At 42.1% G+C, this 22,409-nt stretch overlaps 5 protein-coding genes across 6 annotated transcripts; 3 read left to right on the top strand and 2 right to left on the bottom strand.

Annotated features, from left to right (window-relative positions):
- Window positions 1-581: 581 nt before the first annotated feature.
- On the bottom strand, window positions 582-5,198 carry LOC130702087 (uncharacterized). 2 transcript variants are annotated; one of them, XM_057523754.2, is made up of 8 exons: window positions 5,081-5,198; window positions 4,205-4,302; window positions 3,917-4,130; window positions 2,650-3,089; window positions 2,399-2,575; window positions 1,838-2,341; window positions 1,624-1,771; window positions 582-996 (listed from the first exon to the last, which is right to left on the bottom strand). In XM_057523754.2, exons 2-8 carry the CDS (start codon window positions 4,235-4,237, stop codon window positions 788-790), a joined length of 1,725 nt encoding a protein of 574 aa, XP_057379737.1. In that variant the 5' UTR covers window positions 4,238-4,302; window positions 5,081-5,198; the 3' UTR covers window positions 582-787. The 2 variants fall into 2 exon arrangements, with proteins under 2 accessions (XP_057379737.1, XP_057379738.1); XM_057523755.2 differs by having other exon boundaries at window positions 4,205-4,299; window positions 5,081-5,175.
- LOC130702096 (nuclear inhibitor of protein phosphatase 1-like) lies at window positions 4,283-12,166 on the top strand. The gene is made up of 8 exons (XM_057523765.2): window positions 4,283-4,358; window positions 10,485-10,593; window positions 10,656-10,716; window positions 10,812-10,901; window positions 10,966-11,029; window positions 11,101-11,324; window positions 11,389-11,601; window positions 11,678-12,166. The coding sequence occupies exons 2-8, from the start codon at window positions 10,505-10,507 to the stop codon at window positions 12,083-12,085; spliced, it is 1,149 nt and encodes a 382-aa protein (XP_057379748.1). The 5' UTR covers window positions 4,283-4,358; window positions 10,485-10,504; the 3' UTR covers window positions 12,086-12,166.
- A 119-nt stretch (window positions 12,167-12,285) lies between these two features.
- Window positions 12,286-15,132, top strand: LOC130702085 (carcinine transporter-like). Its single transcript, XM_057523752.2, has 11 exons — window positions 12,286-12,778; window positions 12,836-12,973; window positions 13,047-13,150; window positions 13,219-13,373; window positions 13,452-13,620; window positions 13,698-13,824; window positions 13,902-14,038; window positions 14,103-14,317; window positions 14,385-14,566; window positions 14,634-14,812; window positions 14,910-15,132. The coding sequence occupies exons 1-11, from the start codon at window positions 12,524-12,526 to the stop codon at window positions 15,109-15,111; spliced, it is 1,863 nt and encodes a 620-aa protein (XP_057379735.1). The 5' UTR covers window positions 12,286-12,523; the 3' UTR covers window positions 15,112-15,132.
- Window positions 15,133-15,137: 5 nt separating this feature from the next.
- Window positions 15,138-17,168, bottom strand: LOC130702094 (alanyl-tRNA editing protein Aarsd1-like). Its single transcript, XM_057523764.1, has 10 exons — window positions 17,009-17,168; window positions 16,821-16,949; window positions 16,502-16,754; window positions 16,323-16,441; window positions 16,146-16,262; window positions 15,925-16,055; window positions 15,793-15,859; window positions 15,570-15,710; window positions 15,416-15,507; window positions 15,138-15,345 (listed from the first exon to the last, which is right to left on the bottom strand). The coding sequence occupies exons 1-10, from the start codon at window positions 17,045-17,047 to the stop codon at window positions 15,189-15,191; spliced, it is 1,245 nt and encodes a 414-aa protein (XP_057379747.1). The 5' UTR covers window positions 17,048-17,168; the 3' UTR covers window positions 15,138-15,188.
- Window positions 17,169-17,188: 20 nt separating this feature from the next.
- Window positions 17,189-22,270, top strand: LOC130702081 (E3 ubiquitin-protein ligase Su(dx)-like). Its single transcript, XM_057523748.1, has 17 exons — window positions 17,189-17,337; window positions 17,430-17,540; window positions 17,609-17,812; window positions 17,875-18,019; window positions 18,081-18,237; window positions 18,301-18,449; window positions 18,516-18,848; window positions 18,920-19,075; window positions 19,143-19,251; window positions 19,320-19,486; window positions 19,560-19,688; window positions 19,778-20,020; window positions 20,090-20,249; window positions 20,311-20,585; window positions 20,657-20,882; window positions 20,967-21,063; window positions 21,427-22,270. Exons 3-17 carry the CDS (start codon window positions 17,716-17,718, stop codon window positions 21,597-21,599), a joined length of 2,616 nt encoding a protein of 871 aa, XP_057379731.1. The 5' UTR covers window positions 17,189-17,337; window positions 17,430-17,540; window positions 17,609-17,715; the 3' UTR covers window positions 21,600-22,270.
- Window positions 22,271-22,409: the final 139 nt, after the last annotated feature.

The raw sequence follows: 22,409 nt of genomic DNA, 5'->3' as shown, positions 1-22,409 counted from the left end.
GCTCACCAAGAACTGGGAAAGGAAACAGATTTCTTATTTCTCCTTTTTTTGTTCGTGTCTTTCTCCATTTTTGTTGAACTGTGAACGTTAAATCGCCAGATCGTCACTGATTTAAAATTCTTTTACCCTCAACCCTCTTGTGATGCTAAGGATTCATCGTGCAATTACCATTTTTAATATACACATTCTTCTTTTCCATTGACAGATGTTAAAACTAGGACAGAAAGATCTGTTTTCAGAGTTGAAACCACTACGTTTTCTCAACGTTGGTAGATCTAACCGAATGCAACGTCACACGCATCCTCACCTTCTTGTTCTCGTGATTAGTGGTCGACGTGTGTACGCCATTGCATTCGCGTTCGATTCATCTTTGTTGCCTCGTCATTCCTAAAGTTTCTTCCTCTTTCTAACTAATCGCTTAACTAGACAGGCTAAACGGAACGAAATGCGGAGAGCGAGCGAGCGTAATTTTATTTAAAAGAGCAGCCTGGTAGTCAATTTCAATCGTAATTGGATTAACGTAGAATGCAAATCTAAACTAGTAGCTCTAGGCTTTCCATGTAATTGGCAGCAAAAAAAAATTTGAAATATAAAACAACGTCAATCGTTGTCGTGTATTGAGCATAGTACCGAAATCAATACAACAAAAATTAAAATCTCTATAATATTCACAAGTTTCAATGAGCCGATCGCACCTGGCCAATCAGCATGTAGCGAACAATATCAAACATAATCACGATAGGAGTTGAAGACTAAATGTTTCGTATACAAATTGAAATTATTGGTTTCAGGCTTTTGAGGCAGAAGATGAAAAGGCGTGGTACGTGGAACTTGGCGGGTAGATGGACTCGGTGCCGACAGTTGCCGAGCGGATTTTCACGCAGAGCAAGGCCGTCATGACGCACGACACGACCAGGATGATGAGAATCACAACGAGGCCGACGACGAAGCTGCTGAGGGACATGCACACGTCCTCGTGGTTCGTCAGACGATTGCCTGTGCGAAACGAACGATCATTTATGGCAATATAGGCGTGTTGTTTTGTGCGACTCGTATTCTGATTGACTGATTGTTTCGATAGAAAATGAACATGTTTTTTTTTATTGTTGCCACACGTGTGGCTTTTATTTATTGACCACTTTAACTGTAATATCGTTTTGGTATTCTGTTGATTCACAGTACTAAGAAATTAAAGTGAATCGAATTGATCCAATTGCAAATGATGAGACAATTCGTTTTTTTTATTGTAAAAAATGGAATTCGAATGCGCAGTTTGGCGAACATTAGCTAAAGGTAAAGGCGTTGGTTAATATGCTTGGGATGGATTACAATTGCGATTAGGTGGTAGAAAAAAATAGAAAGTCCACTTCTTTTTCAAGATAGACATGATATCGAAAAGACATTTACGATATGTCACATAATACTGGTACAAAAAATACTGGCCGTTATAATGCGTTTCGAATCGTCTTTCGTTTATCATCGAAAAACAATCAGTCAATCAGTCAACTCTTCTTTTTAAAAAAATATTCCTTTTTTTTTTTTTTTTTAAATTGTTTGTGTGTGCGGAAGCAAAGGTGACATGAATTGAGACAACGTGCGCTTTGCTGTTTGTTTTTTACTCACCTGTGGTGAGAGTCACGACGGAATGCGAATCTGGTTTGTAAGCAATATCCTCGTTAGAGATGACGCGAAGCGATCGGCGCAAACGGACGTCCGATACTTCGGCCGTTGAGTTGTTGACGCTACGGCGATTGCGACTGCGGATGTCAAACTGCGGGACAAACGAAAAAAACATTAAACATCCGTTTTCGATTTGATTCATGTGTTGTATAATTACGAGACTGGCGTCATCGGGGCAGACATCGCATCCGTTCTTGCAGAGTTCGACGTTGCATTCGAGGAAGACTTCCATTTGATCGGGGAATTTGAAAGCCTGGAAGAAGGAGAAGGCGACGAGAGACACGCCGGGCCGGCCGGTTTGGCTGCTCTTTTGCCAAGGTCCCATCAGTTTCTTCTTGAGGACGCAGCCGCGTTTGTCGGTCAGCGTCACAGCGTTGGCTCGGTCGCCGTCGTGAGCGATACACTCCTGCACCTGGACATCGAAACCTGGGTCGCCTTCGATGGCGATGACCATCGTCAAAGTATCGCCAATCTTGACCAGTCCGTTGACGCTCGGAGCGAACGGTCCCTTGCCAATCTGGATGTCCATGCTGGCAGTCGCCGAATCGCCGCTGAAGCTGACGATCTGAGTGTCCAGCATGTCGATGTTGAAGGCGTAAGTGACCGTCTTCTCCAGGGAACCTTCCCAGAAGCAGCGGATTGAGCGGGAAGTGTCCCAGATCTAAGCAGAATTTCAATTTCAAATTTTTGTTTTTTTAAAAATGTTTTGGGATCGCACCTCTTGAATGCCCGGCTCGTTTTGAATGATGATGACGTTTTCTAGATAAGCTTGTCCGCCACTGGCCAAAGCGTCGACCCATTGCGATCCGCACGAATCCAAACGGATGGTGAACACATACGAATCGCGGTTGGTTCCGTAACGCACGTGATGGCAATCCAAGTTGCTATGGAAACCCTATTCAGTTGTCAAAATTTGCATTTTAAACTTAAGCTCTTTTGACGTGGGGGGCCTAGTGAGTGTGGCGATACCTTGGAGTAGATAAGACCGCCGAAAGCGCGATCGAATTTGATTTTGACGACCATGGACTCTTTAGCGCAATCGACATCCAACGAGACGATTTGGGCCATTTGGACGGTGGGCAATTGCGGCATCAGAGCCATGTTCATCGCTGGCGGTTCGACAACAACCGGGCCGACGGTCGGACGAGGTATGAACGATAGGATGGACGGTTGGGTGACGCTAACGGGCGGCACAGTGATCGGAGCCGTTGTGGCTGGAGCGATGAAGGCCGGGATGGTCACAGGTCGGATGGGTTCGACGATGATGACCTCTGGCGGAGGCGGGGCAGCCGTCGTGGGCGCACTGGTAGGCGGCAGGTAAGCCGTCGTCGGATAGGTCGGAGCTAACGTCGGCGGAGGTGCGGTCGATGCTGGAACTAATTGTTGGGGTAGCGTCACTGCCGTTTGTACTGTGGGATCATTTAACGTCATTTTTCTTGAAATAGAATTCGTTTTTTTTGTGTAATGAATTGCGAGATGTTAAGGGAGCAGGTGAAAGTCGCCGGCAGGCGAGAAAAAAAATAAAAAGGAGAAGCAATCAAAATGTTTTTTTTCTTGGGTTTCGCCGCGTCAGGCTCGATGAATGAGGCAACGACCTCATTTCTCTTCTTTCTGTCGGGCTCGATGACGACACGGTACGGTTCCAACATGAAACCAGCGGCGGGGAAAATCTCGGATTATGTAGAAACAAGTTAATACTCTCTCTCTCTCTCCACCCTAGCTCCCATTTTTCAAACACATCCATCATTTTATTTATTTTTTTTTTCGAGTCACGACTTGAAAAAAAAAAAAAAAGTTGTCCGACATAACACCACACGGCCCATCCAATGCTAGAGTGTTTTGAGGGGATTTTTTTTCAAGAAAAATGATGGTACTATATAGACTAGGTCTCGTGAATCACGACAACATCGAAATTCAAAAGACGCACGATTGTTTTTTTCTTTTCCGGCGTGATAGGTTGACTTCCGGCCCGCGATGTGTTCACTCACACTGTTCTGGATTATTAAGGCTTGTCTATTCTAGAGTACCGAGATTTTTTTCTGAAAATGTTCGTGCATAAATAGAAAGTATTGCCTCCCTCTGTTTAACGAAATCAAAATCAGCCGCTAGCCGTTTTTTTGAACATCTCTCAATCGAGGTCACGCATTCTTGATTTTGATATTGCGAGATTGTAAGAATGCAAATGAAAATTGAACCAAAAACGTACCCGCATAGAAAAATAGTCAATGTTGTTTACCTGAATTGCTGGCTTGTGTGGGAAGGAAGAAGGAAGGGGTCGGCTGTGGGTACTGATAGCCAGCCGGTTGTTGACGCAGAATGCGGATGCCGGAACCCGGAACATTGGGCGTCTTTTGCTGGACCACAATCGGATGTAGTCTCTCGTGATGTTTCAATTTATCCGCGTTGATTTGAGCCGACAACTGGCCGTGCGGAAGTCCCGCCAATGCGTGCTATCCCCACAAAAATTTCAATTCAGCATTTCAATTATATTTAAATTTAGCGAAAGGAAAATGATAGAACTTACCCCTAAGATGAAGAGAGCTAAGAAAATCCTCATGATGTGTTTAACAATAAATTTCTTCTTGTTTTGCAGGGAAAAACAAACGAGACGCACACGACCTGCTGGAGAACAAAACGAACCGAACAGCTTGTCATTAGCATCACAACTGAAAAAAAAGGTAGGAAACAACATTCTCTCCTTCTTGCGTATCGTTCGAGGCCTATATAACACAGTAGCTACTAGAAACTCTCTGTTTCTTTACTCCACCACCTCCCCACCCCCTTCCATAAAAAAAAAGGAGGAAGAAGAAGTCTCGTCAAAATGGGAGGAACAGACGAAAGGCTGACCTACATTTGCGCTCACTCCCGATTCTTACCGCACAGTCACGAACTCGATGGCAACGTCTTTTGCTTCGAACTCTCTTTTTTTTTTTCGCGAAAGATAGGGGAGGGCTGTTGTTTTGTTTTCGTGCAGACGTTAAAGACGTTCTGCTTTGTTTTTTACGCATCTTGATGGCATTCGATTTTCGGATAGAGCGCGTGAATCAAAAGAGATTCGGCGGGTTTCGGTTAACCGCCATCGAAGTAACCGGTTGCGATTGTGTGGTCTTACCACACGTATCTGTCAGCTATGCATTTGGGGGGGGGGGAGGTTAAGATAATTTTTTTTGTGAATCGATTTAAATGACAAGACGATGCGGGATTGTTAGGGGAAATCCTAGAATGCCCGAGGCAATGGGTCAGTAAAGGCGTTGGATGGAACAACACGCAAAAAAAATTCTGAAATATTTAATCCTGTTGTGTCGCCACCTGGAACAAATGACTTTTGTTTTTGACGTGAAAAATAATTGCACGGGTCCCACGTGAGAAAATTTCAGAACATAAATAAGGACATACTCACACGTAATAATAGATTGAAATTCTAGTAGATGATAATGAATTGCAGTATTTTTTTTTTTTTAAGAATAAGATCTTGGAGGGTGATATGTGCGTGTTGAGGAACTCGGAGCCGGTGAGGTTCTGAGTTGCCGGCTAAGAGATGTTGGTAGCTTTTTATAGGCGAAAGGAGGCCAGCCTTCCTCAGTGCATTACACATGTAAGAAGAGCAAGTTTCATCCCGCCCCCTCTCTCTCTCTCTCTTTGTTTAGTCCTTTTTTTTTCCACATCTCTCAAAAAATAGTTTTCACTTGTCCTGCCATACATCGTATTAAAAAAAAAATAAAACATAATCATGGCTCTCTTGTGTAACCCTACACACAGCAGCAGCTTTGTTCCGTCCCATTCGTCGAGGTCGCCTACGTCAATTCACTTCGGTCGTAGGTGACACTCGTTTTGACACACACTCGAATTGTATCTAGTTAACTAAGTCCGAGAGAGAGAGAGAGAGGCTATTTTAATGTCCTTTCTCTATTCACTTGTGGTGTGATGAGTTGCGTATTGCAAATGTCCCCATTCGGACTGTCGTGTCCTTGTATGATTGAATGAATTGTACAAACAATTGCGTAAATTCCGTACACAGGCTAAAAAAAATTTTTATCTTGGTGTGAAAAAAATGACAGACGTTAGTGAAATTTAATTTTTTTTTTTTTAAAGAGAATTTTTGGTCCATGGACTGTCCTGTTATTTGCGGTCCAATGCAAGTGGACGTTTGCAATCATGCGCCAGACATTTTCACTTGTTTTATAGCCATTTGAAATTGTTTTGAAGTTACGCGTGGCAGACTGACTCACTTTAGCTTTTCGCATTTATTAACGTTAAAAGCTTTTAACTCTATGACATTTCTAACAAAAAGAATGAGGACGCGGGCCCTTTTTTTTTTTTAATTGTTTTAACGATGACGTCGTGATTACGATATGAAAAGGCGAGTACGTCTCTCCCAAGCATCGCACCAGATCTAAATTAACGTCCCCCTTCCCCTCATTTTTTAGTCTTTCCCCAACCAATCTCGAGTCACGGATTCTCACTTGAGCGTGAGGGACATCGTGATGCTCTCACTTGTACCTCATTAACGTAATGCGCGCGATTGTTTGATTCACTTGTCGTTTGCTGATTGACAGGACTCGAAAAAATCAGATGCCACAATTTTTCTTATGTTATTCCGGCTTATGTTGTACGTGTCGACGATGCGCCAGATTGGCCGTGCCGCTTCGCCCATTGTGAGAGAGTCAAAATAGAAAATGAAAGTGGGATCGAATTCGCGGCTTTCCCTAATCATCTTTCAAACCACGGCATGTGTCTGTGTGTTTAACCATCCTACATAGTAAGGCACCCATCGCAACTGACGAAATTGTTTGCCGGTCATCAGATGCGCACGTCGTACGCGTGCGCACTTTTACCTGATTTTCTATTTTTGATAAAGCAATTATTTTTCCCCTTTAATATTTACCTGATTTTTTCGAGCCAGTCGAAGAGAAATCCAAAGTCTAGTGTCACATCCCTCCTGGCTATTCTTGCGCAAACGCATAAGGAAATGCTTGAAAAAATCTGTCCGTCTCATTGATGTTTGCGCACGGACCTCGCACGTTGCATTTGTTTAGATCAAATGAAAATAAAAAAAATTAGGTAAAGAAGAATAACAAAACTCTTTGTCGCTATTCTTTCTACTGTTTTCATTTGATTTCTCTATTAAGAAAAATCGCGTTCGTAGAAGGTCATTGTAACATCACGTCCCATCGACGTTTCTCTTCTCAAGTGCGCGTCCTCAACGAACTGTTTCGTTCAAAGAAATCAAAAATGGCCAGTGTTGTTTCGCTTTCGGGACGGCGTGACACGGCAAATGAATTTTCGGGTGACATTATCGCGTGAATGAAGGAGAAGAGAAAAGAGGGTCCGTTCATTTTCGCTCTCAGCTGGCGATGTAATAAGGCTGTCGCTAGTGAGAACAAGTGATTCATCGTTTTGAGATTCACATATAGCGCTTCCCATGAAAGAAAAAGGAAATCCCGAAATGCTCACGTGAAAGTCTGCTTGTTTGTTTACAGTGAAACTGTTTGTATTGCGCTGCGGAGAAAACACGTTCAGAAAAAACTTAAAATCTTAGGTACAATAATAAAAAAAAAGAGGCAGCGATGGGGGCTCACCCGTGGTCCCCTTTAAAATAGACGGACGAGTGGCGGAAGTAACCGCGTGAGAACGAAAAATGTGTCAACTTTAAAAGAAAATGCCGACTGTCTCACCAGCGTGAGTGCTGTCATCCTTTTTGAAAAGAAAATGTAGCGACCCCAGAAATAAAGATGAATTAAGTTATGATATCCTGATATATACACACACAGACCAGCTATAAGAGAATATGTATTTCTCATAGCAGACGAAAGTTTGTGATGGACGACTGTGTTCATTTATTATACGGTCCATCCTCTGTGTGTGTGTGTATATTAACGAGATAGCCATCTTTCTACATACGAGTAAGCTGTGCGAGACATATATTTTCTCCTTCTCGAGATAATTTCGTTTTTTTTTTATTATTACCAGGAGAAAATGTTTTCCCAGCATTTTCTCTCGAGCCAAAGTTCAAAACCTTCAAATGAATAAAGGTTATGCTGACATATAGTGCTTACACTATGAATGTATATCTCTCTTTGAAATGCCCAAAGCCGTAAGGGTTAATTTTGTTGTGTATGCTATTACGAAAAACGTAAAGGGAGGCTTTCTATTCATGTTCCAGCAAACACTTCTTAACGAGAGAGGGGGAGGGTTTAACATTTAATGATGTCACACACTTTCCATTCGAACTAGATCGAATCCAACTTCGCACGTGTGATCTGAGAGAGAGAGCATCTTCTTCTCAGATTCGAAACAATTGCTACGTAACGAAGAATCTTATTTTTTTTTATCCGGTCACGTTAGAAAGTTCGAATAATATGCCCTTTTTTTTTCTATTTGTCTTCATTTTCGTTAGTACTATCCTACAGAAAAAAGGATTCTCCCCCTAAAGCATTTTTCGTATATGGCTGTCAAAAAAAAGGGGGGGGGGGATTCTCTTTTCAAAAAAAGAATTTTATTTTTTAAAAGGTACGAAAAAACGTGACGTGACATAAATTGACCATCGTTACACGCGTTTACTTACTCTCTCTGGAATCGCACCGAGTAAAAATCATTTCTCGTCTTGAATTTCGTAATTAAATAAAGTCAACTTTAGTGCACTTTCATCGTCGCAAGAGGAGAAAGCTTTCGAGTGTTGTCGGAGGGAGTGGGGGGGAGGGAAAGGGTCTTCCTTTTTTCACGCCGAAAGATGACGTAAAATCAAACATCGCCCCGCGTATCATCCGGAGATGCGATACATTTCTCTATTTAAAAAATATATCGATTGTTGTGCGTACATCGTGACTACACGTTTTGTAACACTTTTTTTTTTTCTGGGGGGAGTTGATCTCATTCAATAGCGAACGAGATTGAAATCTTTCATCGTCATTATGTGCTCATTACATTCCCGCGTGCCAATGTTTCCCCCTCTCGGGGCAGATTCTATCAGCCACCTGGCCCAAGAAAACGTTTGTTCGACATGAACAGGAATTTTATTGAGCTATTCTTTTTTTTTTTTTTTAAAGAGAAGAGAAAGGCGAGCAAATTGCAACTCTCTCGCCAATTGCTCGTAATATTCACGTACGCGTATAAACGTTGTGCTGCAGTGTCGCCAACCCGTTTGGATTTTGAATGGGCGCAAATCACGCAGTTGCGGTCGATATTGTTGTACTAACAACTGCCATTTTGCAGTCCACTTATTTTTTAAAAAAATGATTAGACTGTCGTTGAACAAAAAGAAAATTGCCAACGTAATTTTGAAAAAAAAAAAAAGAATATTCTGATTCAAGAAAATGAAACGTCAGTTGTTGTAGCACAGAAAAAGCTGGAAGAAAATATGGCCGTCGCCATCATGTCACAGTGCCGGAAATCGTCCGTGACTTCCTCTTCAATGTGTTACTTGTCGGACAGGACAGGCGAAAGAGAAACTCGGTTATTGCGACTTCTCATCAAGTCTTTTTCAGTAGATATAGCTTTCCACAATTTGACAAGACGAATGGGGTACTTATTAAAAGAAAGAAAGAAGTCCGCGTATTTATGTGTTTTGATGATTTCAAGGAAACAACAGGTTTTCCTTCATCTATTGACTGTCTCTCTTCCCTTTTTTTTTTTTTTTTTGCAGAGATAATAACGTCCATAGACGGTGCGTTTATTGTCTTCCGTTTATGTTGGTTGACACAAATTCTTAATAGTATTTAAGTTTGGTGAGCCGAAATTACATGTAGGACTTGAAAGAAAAGCAAGCGGGGGGGAATGAGTGTTTTGTCCTCTGATGCATTGCTAATTCGGCTTTTGCGCACAAAGTGGACTTTCCCGCACTGTTCCGCTCCCGCAGCTTCGTCGGGGATTAGTCCCGTGCGTCACACACTGATTCTCCCTCCCTTCCTTAATGCTATGAACTATTTCATAGAAAAATTACGAACTGAATAGCCATTTAAAATTTAAGTTTAATGCCGAATGTCTCTGAAATCGCGTCTGCTTGTTCCAGGATGCTTATTTCCCAGTGGGTCATTGTTTAAAAGAAAGTGACAACTTTTCTTTATGATCCTCTCTTCTATAAAGTAAAAAAAAAAGAAGAGTAGTTATTAAAATAGTTACGAATAGCTCGAGGAGACGCTCCCAGTGAGTTAAGGTGATTCCGTTTTTTATATCACCCATTCATCTTACTGCGTAATAAAAAGAATTCCAGGAGAATATTGTACATGTGCTGGAGGCAAGATGCTTTTTTTGGGGGGGGGGGAGAGTTCTTTATATTGGCAGCTTAATGAAAGAGAAACAAATGATTGCGTTATTCTTTGCTAAATATCATTAAAAGACAAGCGACAATAATTCGGCCCAAGTTGCTTCATTTAGTTTTGCGCAATTGCCTGCTGTTCCACGGCTGATGCTAGAGTAAAGCTGATGAGATTCATTTAGCTGTTTATTATACTGCGAGCTAAAATTAAAAAATGTAGGCCATCATTTACATGGCCGTCTCAGCAATATCATGCGCTACTTGGTAAAGAAAGGAAAGGTGAATCGAGACTCTTTTAATTATGGAATGCATTACTGGAATACATTCATTTTGGCTCGCAATGAAGCTGACGAATTACGTTTTGATGGGCAAAAAGAGAAATTCGCCATCGTTTCGAAGGCGCTTTCCACAATCTCTGTCAAGGCGAATAGGAAATCTTTGCAAATCCCACCACATAATATCTAGTGAATAGCAGGCCAATGTTCGGCGTGCATTGCCGAGGGTTTTTGAAAGCTAAACGAGTTTACCGCCTCATTTTACACGTATGTAGGCTATTCAGGAGATCGGGCAATGCTGCAGCGTGTACAGTCAACAAAAGGTACCGTCAACAAAAAAAAAAAACACCAAAAAATGGCGAATCATTATGAGATTCCGAGTTGGTAACTATTTTTAATAAGAAATCTGCTTAATGTAGCAATGTAACCTGATTTCTTTTCTCAAGGGCTGGTAAACCAACAACTGGACTGCACCTTGATGTGACTAAAGATGGGAAACTTATCCAGGTAAGACGACCGCCTCGTTTGTTAATTTTTCTACTGTTGTTGATGCTCTCTATTACCGGTTTAACGTATTTTCGTTGGTCATTCTTTTCCTATAGAAACTGATGATTGATCAGAAAAAATGCTACCTCTTCGGACGAAATCCTCAAATGTGTGACTTTTGTATAGATCATGCATCATGCTCGAGGGTATGTTTCTATGAATTCATGTTTGCTTTTAGTATATTTCCTTCTATCTATTTATAAATCACAGGTCCACTCGGCACTTGTCTGGCACAAGCACTTGAATCGTGCATTCCTTGTTGACCTTGGAAGCAGTGAGTTTAGCTTTTTTTTTAAGACAGGTTTTTAAAAACTAAATTTAAAATTTTTTAAAAAAATTTTCTAGCCCATGGAACATTTATTGGCTCAATGAGGATTGAGAGCGAAAAACCTACTCAACTTCCAGTGGATAGTACCTTTCACTTTGGTGCTTCAACTAGGTATTACGTTTTGAGGGAACGGCCACAAAACGCCCCCAGACCAATTTTGGAAGAGTTGGAGGAAGAGGCCAAAAGTGTGCATCAAGATGGAGGAAAGCTTGGACTCCCCGAATCAGAAATGGAATTAGATGTAAAACACTTTCTGTTTATGACAACAGCTAAATTCGAACTAAAAAATTTAACATTTATTCCAGAACTTGACAGAATTCAATACAGCACACAACCGGCGGATCTCTATGTTGGGTATTGCAGACGACGATGGCGATAATAGAAATCCAGGTGGCAAAAGAAAAAAGAGATCCATCACATTCAATGACGAAGAGGAAGTCATCAACCCGGAAGATATTGATCCGAATGTGGGAAGATTCCGTAATCTGGTCCACACGTCTCTCGTCATCCCTACAAAAGTAATTAGAATATACCCATAGAACTTTTCAAGCCACTATATCAACTAAGGTTTCTTTTCCATTGGCACTACTAAAGCGGATTAAAAATGAAACGTTGGCCAGTGGAGGAGCATCTTCGAGAGAACACCAGTTCCACCGTTCTCTGGCATCCTCGTCGGGCGTAGAGGGACTGTATGGAGGCCTACCACCTGAGATGGGCGAATCATCTGCGTCTCATTTGACTTCTCAATCAGCGTCTGCCGGCCTCTTCTCATCGACTCTAGCTTCTAAGTTGGGACTGCCATTGATGCCTAACCCTGCCCCTGATGTCGACTTGTCCGCCCCATTAGAACCGGCTGCAGCACCGGTGTCTTCCCGAGTCAATGTCGAGTTCGCCCAACCTCCTGCGGTAGAATCGGAATCTTCATCCGGCTTACCCAAGAGAAAGAAATATGCCAAAGAGGCATGGCCGGGTAAAAAGCCGGCACCCTCACTTCTTATGTAACAATTCTCAGTTCCCCCAACTTGTCATTTTCATCACGATTTTCTTTTTTTTTTTTAAATAAAAACAAAACACAAAAAAAAAGAGAAATTTGGATAGGAAAAAAATGAACCGATTGTAAGGATTCTTAGGAGTCGTACAAGTTGGTTATTTTTAGCCTGTTAAAAAAACTTTGACGCACGAGAATTGGTCAACTTTTAGGGATTCGCTGACCGGATATAAGGGGACATTCAAGGTATACCTACGTCCTGGGTATGTCTCTTTAATCAGCATGGGTCCGTCCGAGACTGACGTTGATTTGCGCGTCTGGTTATTAGTGAATTTCATTGTCTGATTTCGTTGAAAAATTAAAAAGAAAAAGAAAAGTGCCATCAATCCAAGAGGTGAGTCCCTATTGTCTTGATCCAGCGGATTGGCTAGGCTACACCGACATTTGCAGTAATGACGGACGTGAAGATGGAGGATAAGAAACAATGGGATTTCGACGATTTACTGCCGTACGTCGGAGAATTCGGTCGCTATCAAAAGTTATTGGTGTGGCTGGTTTGCCTGCCGGCTTGCATTCCTTGCGGATTTCACGCTTTCAATCAGCTCTTCATGGCAAACGTTCCAGACCACTGGTGCAAAACTCCGCCGGATCTGGAACAACAAAATTGGACCTTAATTGAAAGAAAAATGGCCACGATTCCTTACACGGTATTCAATTTCAAACGTTCCAAAGTTTCGAATTTTAATTTTGATCAACATTGACAGGTGAATCAAGGAGTAATGGAGTTCAGCAAATGTACAATGTTTAACAGTTCGGAAGAAACCGACGGCAATAATATTACCCATTGCCTATACGGATGGGAGTTTGACAATTCAACGGTGTCTTCGTCGATCGTTATTGATGTAAAGTATAAATTGAATGTAATTTTTATGGGGACTCTTCCTAAAAACATTTCTGGTTTATTTATTTTTTTAGTTTGAATTGGTTTGCAGTCGCAGTCTGTACCCAACCATTGGGCTTTCATTGTTAAACGTCGGAGGCATTATTGGTGTTTACATCTTTGGCGTAATTAGTGACAGGTATTATATAAGATTCCAATATAATACGCCAATGAAAATTAAATTAAATATTCGTGTAATATGATTAGGGTCGGAAGGAAGATCTCGTTTTTCCTATGTCTGAGTGTCGAACTCGTTGGAGGCTTCCTCACAGCCCTTGCACCGAATTTTTGGTTATGGGCCGCATGTAGATTTGTAGTAGGGCTAACGATCCCGGCCATCTATCAAATTCCATTCATCATAGGTGATTATTATACAGAGATTTTGCACTATAAAGGATTCGTAAATAGTGATCCAATTATTATCGGGATTTTCCCTTTAGCTCTGGAATTGGTGGGACCCACTTATAGAACCTTCATCACCGTCATGACGTGTCTCTTCTACACCTTGGGCATGTTACTTTTATCAGGAGTAGCTTACGTCGTACGCGATTGGACCCATCTTTGCTACGCCACCACTCTGCCATTCCTCGTCTTCTTCATCTATTTAGTGTAAACAATTGACAACAAAGAAACTGCTTCATCATTTTTTTTTTTTACAATAGTCACGTTTGACGTGAATTGCACAGGTATCTGCCAGAGTCTCCTCGCTGGCTGATGTCACAAGGTCGATTCGCTGAAGTGAAATCTATAATGAAAACATGCGCCAAGATCAATGGAAAAGAATTCCCCGAACATTTGTTGCCACAGTTAGAAGTAAAGGGCATTATTCAGATTGAGGACATGGTTATAACAAATTTCTGCAATTCACCACACAAACTTTCTTGTTGCAGAGAAAAATGACGGAGAACCGCAATTCGAGCCTGTCACGACGGTCGGCCCCAAAAGAACCCCACAAGGTCGTAGGCGTGTCTAGCCTGTTCCGCACGCCGAACATGCGGCTCAAGACCATTCTCATCACTTTCAATTGGTATGTAAACAAGGATGCTAAAATCATTTTCATTGTTCAACACGTAATGACGTTTTACGTTCAGGTTTGCAAACAACACGGTTTATGTCGGGTTGAGTTACTACGGACCCGTGATGGGCACCGACGAATATTTTTCATTCTTTCTCTCCGGATTGGTGGAAATTCCGGGCTATCTCTTTTGCTGGGCCGTCATGGATCGTTGGGGTAGACGTTGGCCACTCTGCATGCTAATGGTGGTCGGTGGATTGTTTTGCGTGGCCACTGTCCTCATGCCTACAGGTCTCTTTCTATTCTTAGCTAATCATTTTTTAAAATATCCAATAACTGGGCTTGTTTGCTCATACAGATGCGGTCAACGAGACCTTAATTCTTTATTTGATCGCCAAATTCGCAATCGCTGCAAGCTTTCTCATTTTGTATCCCTTTGCTGGGGAGCTGTATCCGACAGAAGTGAGAGGCATTGGTATCGGCTTCACCGCTTATTTGGGCGGTCTCGGTTTAGCAGTCATTCCGTTCGTCAATTATTTAGTAATTATTCCATAAATTTCTGAATTGATCTGATGCGCGTGTGATGATGTTGAACTTACGTTATTAGGGTTCGGAAATGCTCGTTCTGCCTTTGGTTGTCATGGGTTTCATCTCGGCTATTGGAGGAGTCGTCGGACTACGTCTTCCCGAAACTCTTTTCAAAAAGCTACCACAAACGATGGAAGAAGGCGAAGAATTCGGCAAGGATTTTGGCATGAAAGAATGCCTGCAATGCATTCCAGAAAAGTAATGTACATGCAGCTGCTGTTTAGTTGTGCTGTCTGTATCGATAGTATTTCCCTCTTTTCCCGTCTTCAATTCAACAATTTGTTTTCCAATAAAGGCCGGAGGAGTCTATTGAAATGCATGAAATTGCGGGGCAAGTCGACAATGAAGAGACGCCTCTCCGAGTGGAAAATACTACACCATTGTCAACGCCTCTGGCACACCGAAAATCAATGCGCAAGATATTAGTTCATCGAATGAGTTCGCTCGAGCTGCCAGTTGACAAATCCGGATTAGTTAAGTTACACTACTGGTATTGAAAAACAAATCCATTTTCAAAGTGATCTGTAACGATATCACTTTATTGCCAGTCTTTTAAGGTTAAAGTACAAAACATTTAGTCAATTGCAACGGCAATGTTCACGTTACTCACTTGAAAGTATTCACGAAGAATCGTCTCCGCTTGCTGTCGTGCAGATGGACCCAGTTGCGTAACTTTGGCTTGAAATCTTTTGCCTTTAGCAGCGCCTTTGCCCGCCAGACAACTGCAAATCCTAGTGAGTTATTTAAATTTTATTCTTTTTTTTGTCGTTAAGCTTGTTAAAAGATCGCGAAAGGGCATACTTAGGACCGAGGGTGCCGATCACTTCCTCTTGTCCAACAAGCGTCATCTGTCCATTGTTGTCTTCTCCTATGGTAATAAGTAAAGTGACATCCTACGCAGGGAATACAATGAACGGTCACTGACAAAAATAATAAGATATATACACTCATGTACCTCAGAAGCAAGCTCAGCTATCAGAGCGCTTGCAAAATCAGCATCTCCGTCTTTGCGGTGAACTACGGCAAATTTCGGTTTCTCTACTTTAATTTTCTCTGCCTGAACGACAGCTAATTCCTTCATCAAAGCTTGCAAAGTCTAGCGTTTTGACAACGTAAAATCAAACAAAAATCATTAGGAATTAATATGAAATCAGAGAGTACGAAAACGGGCACTTTACTTTTTGAAAAACCTTAACTGAGGTTTGTAATTTCGTTGCTAAATCAACGTGATCTTCCGGGCCATTTCTGGAATAAGAATAGAAAACTTTAAATCTGGTTTATGCAAAAGAATCCTTGGAAATGATTAATACTTGAAAATTTTGGTCAACTGCCTCTCCCTTTCAAGTGATCGATTCATGAAAGCTTGTACTCGGTTGCCACAGATGAAGAAGAGGTTCGTCTTGTTCTTTTTACCCTTTTCCGTATGAAGCAATTTAATAAACTAAATAAATTAAACAAAGGTCAAAATGATTGCTTAAGAGTGGCTTAACAAACTCTGTTGAAGTTAAGTTTTATCTAAGTAAAATTCTACCTGCAAGTGACTTAGATTTGAAACATGGGTCCCGCAACACATGTTACTGTCAACGCCTGTAATTGTAACGACACGAACAGGTCCAGTATGATCATCAGGAAGACCCCTTGAACGTACCTAACAATAATGCTTTCTTGATTGAAATAAGGTATAGAATGATTGAATTTAGATTCATACTTGTTGTGGTATAGCATCCCCCTCATATTCTTCCACTTCTACAGAGGTTGCTTCTCTAATTTTTTCATTCACTTTGTTTTCAATGATTTGGAGTTGGATATCATTTACATTGGCAGTGTCTGAAAACAAAGGAAATGAATTCAAATGTTAGTACTCAAAAATCAAAAGATGGATTTTACCAAGTTCAATATGGGACACAAACTCCCCAAGCCACCAAGATGTTGTTTTGTAACCAAACAAAGTATCAACTATTGCAGTGATTAGATGCTGTCCAGAATGCTGTTGCATATGGTCCCATCTTCTTTCCCAATCAATGACCCCTACTGCCTGCGCTCCAACATCTAGGCACTCTGGTAGAAAGTGAACTGCATCCTTTCCTCGTCTTTTCACATGCAAGACAGGAATGCCATTCAAGACACCTCTATCATCTGGCTAAAAGAATTGATTATTAGGACCCTATGATAACATCAGCATGAATAACTTGACAGACATCATTACCTGTCCTCCACCTTCAGGAAAGAAAATTGTATCCTCCAATATAACTTCAAATGCTGGTATTTTTTCTTTTTTACCCAGGACCAGCCTCTCAATTTGAGATGGCTCGCAAGAGACAACAGTGCTTGTGAACTATGAACCATCAGTTAAATCACAGCACAAAAATTTGTGGTTTTAAAGGCAATATTTACCTCTCTTTTATATGGTGATTTCTGGCATTCAAAAACCATTTTAATTATCTTACCATTACTCTGAATTTGATTGCTTGATAGCAAATACTAAACAGGATTTGTTTTGCACATTTGCATATATTAGCAGACGAATTATACGACCATCTAGTGGCGAAACTTTCATGGAAAAACTCTGTTGACTATACTGGCAACGGTGTCCCTAAGCCAAGATGGTGACTTATTAGAAAGACTTGGACTTGTTTTTTGTGTTTCCTGCGATAGTTTTATCCCACTCTACAGGAAATACAATCGAAGCTTCTAATCTTACCACTTTTGAGCCATATATTTAGGTCTGTTGACTATCTGTGAGAAATTTTTTTTCTTTTAGTCAAATGTTCAACCTTGTCTTTTGGTGTTTTTTTTTGGCTGTTTTCTCTTTTAGAGTGACATTCTAGAGGTTGCAGCCTACTTGTTATCATAGAAAAAAATTTATTTCTGCGATTCGGGAACGTCTTTTATATTCCATGTAACTTATGGAATATGGTAGTTTTGAGTAAGTAAACCTTATCAGTTTTGATATCAATGATTGAGACTACCCTTATCTCCAACACTTTGTTGCAGGTTCCTGGTCTGATTATGGCATTTGAGAATATTGGGAACACCAGTACATTTTAGTGACTGGTGTAGTACTGAGTGGCAGCAAATTCCTACATCCTGGTTTGCATGAAATGGCAGAAAGTGTTGTGGCAGCAGCTACAACCAGCTCTGGCAGCTCAAGCTCTAGGAACAATAATCAACCTCTTTTTCATCAGCTTAATCTCTCAGGTACAAAAGTGGTTTACCTTAACCTAGGTTGCAGATATACCTAATCTTGTTTGCAAACTCAGTTCTAAAGGCCACAGTTGATCCTGTTTGCATAACAAAAAAGCCTTCACCATATGTTGAAGTATTAGTTGATGGAAAAGTGGTTCGGAAAACCGAAGCTGTTAAGAACTCCCACGAACCCACCTGGTCTAATGAAACTTTCACTGTGTAAGTTTTATTAGCAACATGATTTGGCATATTTTTTCAAGTCTTATCTTTGTATTGGCAGGCTTGTAACAATTTCATCAAAATGCCTCTTGAGGCTCTACAGTCATTCAACTTTCAAGAGAGATTTAGTCTTAGGAGAAGGCAGAGTTGATATCCACAAACAGTTAGTACGGGAGCAGGGGAAATTTGATAAAACCAACCTTGTTCTTGACATAAAGGTAAGCCTGTGTCAAAGACAAAATAGGGTAGAATATGATATAAAACATAATTTCTGCCTGTAGGGGGAAGTGAAAAATGGCATTAATGCCGTGTCACCCACACCAGCTGCTAATGGACGCAGTACCAGAGTGAAAATAGGAGAAGTCTTTATCGTAATGGACGGAATGAGAGTAGATCCTAAATTGTTAACAGGCAGCCGAAGCGTGGCGAGGTAGAAGAATGACAGAATTAATAAATAATACAAAATTATAATTTTATATATCGCTCCTTCAATTAGGGTGAACGGCGAGACAGGTGAGTCAAGCTCCACATCCGAGATCCGGACGAACGGTGCAGCAGTGGTCCCTGCTACGAGTAATAATTCGGCCATAAACGAAAACGGGGGTGGAGCTCGTCCTCGTACCCGATCGAATGATGTGGAAACTGCCCCCATTCCAGCAACAACTAGTGCTCCAGCGAGGACACCCAACGGAACTCCGCAGCAAACGCCATTAAGGACCCCGAACGGTACCGCTGCAGCACCCGCTCCTAGGACCGAAACTACTCCAGCAGCACCAGCGGCTGCGCCGGTAGCGGCACCACCTGGCCCAGAAGAACCTCTTCCACCAGGGTAAGACGTTTTTCTTTTAAGCCAATTTTATTGATCAGAGGTACATTAATTATCGGTTGTTTGAAATATAGCTGGGAAGTCCGCTTCGATAAATATAGTCGGCGCTATTACGTCGATCACAATACGCGGAGTACCACTTGGGAACGCCCGCAGCCTCTTCCTGCTGGGTGGGAGATGAGGAGAGACCCCCGGGGGCGAGTCTACTACGTTGATCACAACACGCGCTCGTAAGTCTTCGCAACTAAATCTTGTTAGTTTTATCATGGGCCTAAAAACGTGTTCATTCGAATTCAGGACGACGTGGCAAAGGCCGAACGTGGAACGCCTGCAACATTACGAACAGTGGCAAGGCCAAAGAGCGCATGTCGTCCAACAGTGTAGCCAGAGATTCCTATTTCCACAGGTAGGCCAGAAACAGACTCGTTGCCAAATGACGTCAGATCATGTGATAGCGGTCGTTATCTTAATTAGGGCGGTGGAGTCAGCACCGGAACGGCAGTGGTGACGGGCACGGAGGAAAGTGATCCGCTCGGGCCGTTGCCCGAAGGCTGGGAGAAGCGGGTGGAGCCCAATGGCAGGGTCTACTTCGTCAACCACAAGAACCGCACGACGCAGTGGGAGGACCCCAGAACTCAAGGGTGTGTCACCTGTTGTCAATCCGCCCAACGTCTTAATCATTTCATTATCGCCCTTTTTTTTTCTCTCCTCCAGGATGAACCAGGAGGATCCCTTGCCTCCGGGATGGGAAATGCGAATTACCGACGATGGTGTTCATTACTTTGTCGACCACAACACCCGGACGACCACGTTCCAAGATCCTAGACCAGGGGCTACCAAAGGGTAAGTTTTGATTACACTGTCACGGACATGTCTCGAAACTTCCCCTTCTTATCTCTGACGTGTTTTAATTGATTGCTTTTGTTGTACAGACCTAAAGGTGCCTACGGTGTTCCCATAGCGTACGAACGGTCTTTCCGCTGGAAGCTATCTCAGTTCCGCTACTTGTGCCAGAGTAATGCCTTGCCCTCGCACATCAAGATCACTCTCAACCGGCAGACGCTGTTTGAAGATTCGCACCACCAGATCATGCGCCTGCCCGCCTACGAACTACGCAGACGGTTGTACGTCATCTTCCGCGGCGAGGAAGGCCTTGATTACGGTGGAGTGGCTAGGTATTGTTTTCACGTTGCTTGATAAGATAAGTCAAAGACATTTCCCTTATTATTTATTTTACTTTACAGGGAATGGTTCCTCCTGCTGTCGCACGAAGTCCTAAACCCCATGTACTGCCTGTTCGAGTACGCAAACAAGAACAATTACAGCCTTCAAATCAACCCAGCGTCGCACGTCAATCCGGATCACTTGCACTATTTCAAGTTTATCGGTCGATTCATCGCCATGGTATGTTAGCGATCAAACAAGCATATCGATTCAATCAGTAATTTGTTTTTTGGAAATTCAGGCTCTATATCACGGCCGCTTCATCTACTCGGCTTTCACGCTGCCGTTCTACAAGCGGATGTTGAACAAGAAGCTGACGACCAAAGATATCGAGTCGGTCGACCCGGAATTTTTCAATTCGCTCATGTGGGTCAAAGACAACAATTTGGAAGAGTGCGGCTTGGAGCTCTACTTCTCGGCCGATTTCGAGGTGCTGGGCCAGTTGACGCATCACGAGCTGAAGCCCGGCGGCGACAACGTGCGCGTCAACGAGGAGAATAAGGAGGAATACCTGAGGTGCGTAACTAGGTCGAAAAATGGATTCCCTTTGATCATTTTTTGAATGATGTCCTTTCTTTTTCAAATAGGTTGATGACTGATTGGAGGATGAACCGCGGCATTGAGGAGCAAACGAAAGCCTTCTTGGACGGATTCAACGAAGTGGTTCCACTTGAATGGCTTCATTACTTTGACGAGCGGGAGCTGGAATTGATGTTGTGCGGCATGCAGGAGATCGACATCGATGATTGGCAACGCAACACGGTCTACCGCCACTATACCCGCAATTCCAAGCAGGTTCAATGGTTCTGGCAGGTAAATTCGCATTTTTTTTTTTAACACGTGACGCGTATTTCTTATCGCGGTCGTTTAATTCCCTGAATATCATTCGCCTGTTAGTTTGTACGCGCCATGGACAACGAGAAGCGAGCCCGTTTGCTGCAGTTCGTCTGCGGTACATGCAAAGTGCCCGTCGGAGGATTCGCCGAGCTCATGGGTAAAGAAATAACGATAAATTTTCACTCATTTCGTTTTTATTGTCCAGAAGAACAACACATTGTACGAGATTCGAATTCTCTCCCCCCCCCCCCCCTTTTTTTTTTATTTACTTCCGCCCTGATTTCCCTTACGGTGTGAACCGTCTTGCGTGTCGTTGCGGTTACGTCAAAAACCGTACACCACGCGCCCATCTGTCGATCCGCATCATTGCTGTGGTGGAATGAATCGTTCGTTTCCGAGCCATTTTCCCGGCTCGTTGACTTCTTTCTTTCCTCGTTGCTTTGTTTTCCTTTGGTACTTTTGATTGTTTAATCATCCTTTGAAATGTATGTTTTCTTTTTTTCTAAATCCCTTCATTCAGGGAGCAATGGACCTCAGCGTTTCTGCATCGAGAAAGTCGGCAAGGAGACTTGGCTGCCTCGTTCGCATACGTGCTTTAACCGGCTCGACTTGCCGCCCTACAAGAGCTACGAGCAGCTCGTCGAGAAGATGACGTTCGCCATCGAAGAAACCGAAGGCTTCGGTCAAGAATGAGATTGAGAAGGTGAAAAAAAAAACTAAGCTAAGCTAACAACACAAGGGATAAACTTGCTACGAATTAAATATCAGAAAGGTAGGAGAAAATGGGTGGAAGAATAGGCTGACCTTTTTCCTTTAATTGTACAATAGATTTTGCATATAATATATATATGCCAGTACTTCCCTTCTTCACATTAGTACCTTTCCGTCGGCCTCGTTTGTTTACCACTTCCGATTCCCGTTTTTAGCATATAATAATTTCTTTTAGCGTAACAGTGCGTCGACCCATTTTTTTTTCTGTTTTTTGTAAAACGGCGTTTGTTCTGCGCGAATGTGCGATAAGAACTGAGTGCGTGTGTTTTGGTGTTCAATCAGTAATGATGTGTTGGTTGTTTACGTCCTAAGTACGCAATCTTTTTTTTAGATTTAAAACCAAAAAAAAAGAAAAGAAACAAAAAAATCGATAGAGTTTATTAACTTTTTTTTGTGGGAGGGGGGTGTGCGTTTTTCACGCGTTTCCGTCATGTATAATCCCCAACAGCCGAGACGACGCTGGACGTATTTTTTTGTCCGTTCGACTTTATTTCTATCATTCTGAACGATGTACTATTTTCTGTTGAATTTTTTTAAAATTTGCATATCGCACTGAGTGAATAAAAAATAAACTTCTACCATAAGCGAACAAATTTTTGTTTTATTATTATTGTGCTTATTCGATTAAATTTTGATTCTGCGTTGACAAGAACTAGATGGCGCTAAAGACGAATGAAGCTTGATTCGACCGCTAGATGGCTCAGAGTTCGTCTGTATTTTTTTGGAAGCAGG

The sequence above is a fragment of the Daphnia carinata genome, chromosome 6 (assembly GCF_022539665.2).
Source record: "Daphnia carinata strain CSIRO-1 chromosome 6, CSIRO_AGI_Dcar_HiC_V3, whole genome shotgun sequence".
Classification (NCBI taxonomy): domain Eukaryota; kingdom Metazoa; phylum Arthropoda; class Branchiopoda; order Diplostraca; family Daphniidae; genus Daphnia; species Daphnia carinata.
The sequence above is the reverse complement of the archived record's forward strand: the minus strand, read 5'-3'. Positions and strand labels throughout refer to the sequence as shown.

Excerpts from the sequence above, each read along its gene's own strand:
- LOC130702087 (XM_057523754.2), bottom strand. The coding sequence starts at position 4,237 with ATGAGGATTTTCTTAGCTCTCTTCATCTTAGGG. Across the intron at positions 3,090-3,916 it reads CACACAAGCCAGCAATTCAG|TACAAACGGCAGTGACGCTA; the intron begins GTAAACAACATT and ends ATGATCCCACAG. Across the intron at positions 2,342-2,398 it reads ACGAGCCGGGCATTCAAGAG|ATCTGGGACACTTCCCGCTC; the intron begins GTGCGATCCCAA and ends AATTCTGCTTAG.
- LOC130702096 (XM_057523765.2), top strand. The coding sequence starts at position 10,505 with ATGCTGCAGCGTGTACAGTCAACAAAAGGTACCGTCAACAAAAAAAAA. Across the intron at positions 10,902-10,965 it reads ATCATGCATCATGCTCGAGG|GTCCACTCGGCACTTGTCTG; the intron begins GTATGTTTCTAT and ends TATAAATCACAG. Across the intron at positions 11,325-11,388 it reads AATCAGAAATGGAATTAGAT|AACTTGACAGAATTCAATAC; the intron begins GTAAAACACTTT and ends CATTTATTCCAG.
- LOC130702085 (XM_057523752.2), top strand. The coding sequence starts at position 12,524 with ATGACGGACGTGAAGATGGAGGATAAGAAACAATGGGATTTCGACGAT. Across the intron at positions 13,621-13,697 it reads GTCTTCTTCATCTATTTAGT|GTATCTGCCAGAGTCTCCTC; the intron begins GTAAACAATTGA and ends TGAATTGCACAG. Across the intron at positions 14,813-14,909 it reads CTGCAATGCATTCCAGAAAA|GCCGGAGGAGTCTATTGAAA; the intron begins GTAATGTACATG and ends TTTCCAATAAAG.
- LOC130702094 (XM_057523764.1), bottom strand. The coding sequence starts at position 17,047 with ATGGTTTTTGAATGCCAGAAATCACCATATAAAAGAGAG. Across the intron at positions 16,950-17,008 it reads AATCACCATATAAAAGAGAG|TTCACAAGCACTGTTGTCTC; the intron begins GTAAATATTGCC and ends GATGGTTCATAG. Across the intron at positions 16,263-16,322 it reads GGGATGCTATACCACAACAA|GTACGTTCAAGGGGTCTTCC; the intron begins GTATGAATCTAA and ends CATTATTGTTAG.
- LOC130702081 (XM_057523748.1), top strand. The coding sequence starts at position 17,716 with ATGGCAGAAAGTGTTGTGGCAGCAGCTACAACCAGCTCTGGCAGCTCA. Across the intron at positions 17,813-17,874 it reads TCATCAGCTTAATCTCTCAG|TTCTAAAGGCCACAGTTGAT; the intron begins GTACAAAAGTGG and ends TTGCAAACTCAG. Across the intron at positions 19,689-19,777 it reads AGACCAGGGGCTACCAAAGG|ACCTAAAGGTGCCTACGGTG; the intron begins GTAAGTTTTGAT and ends TTTGTTGTACAG.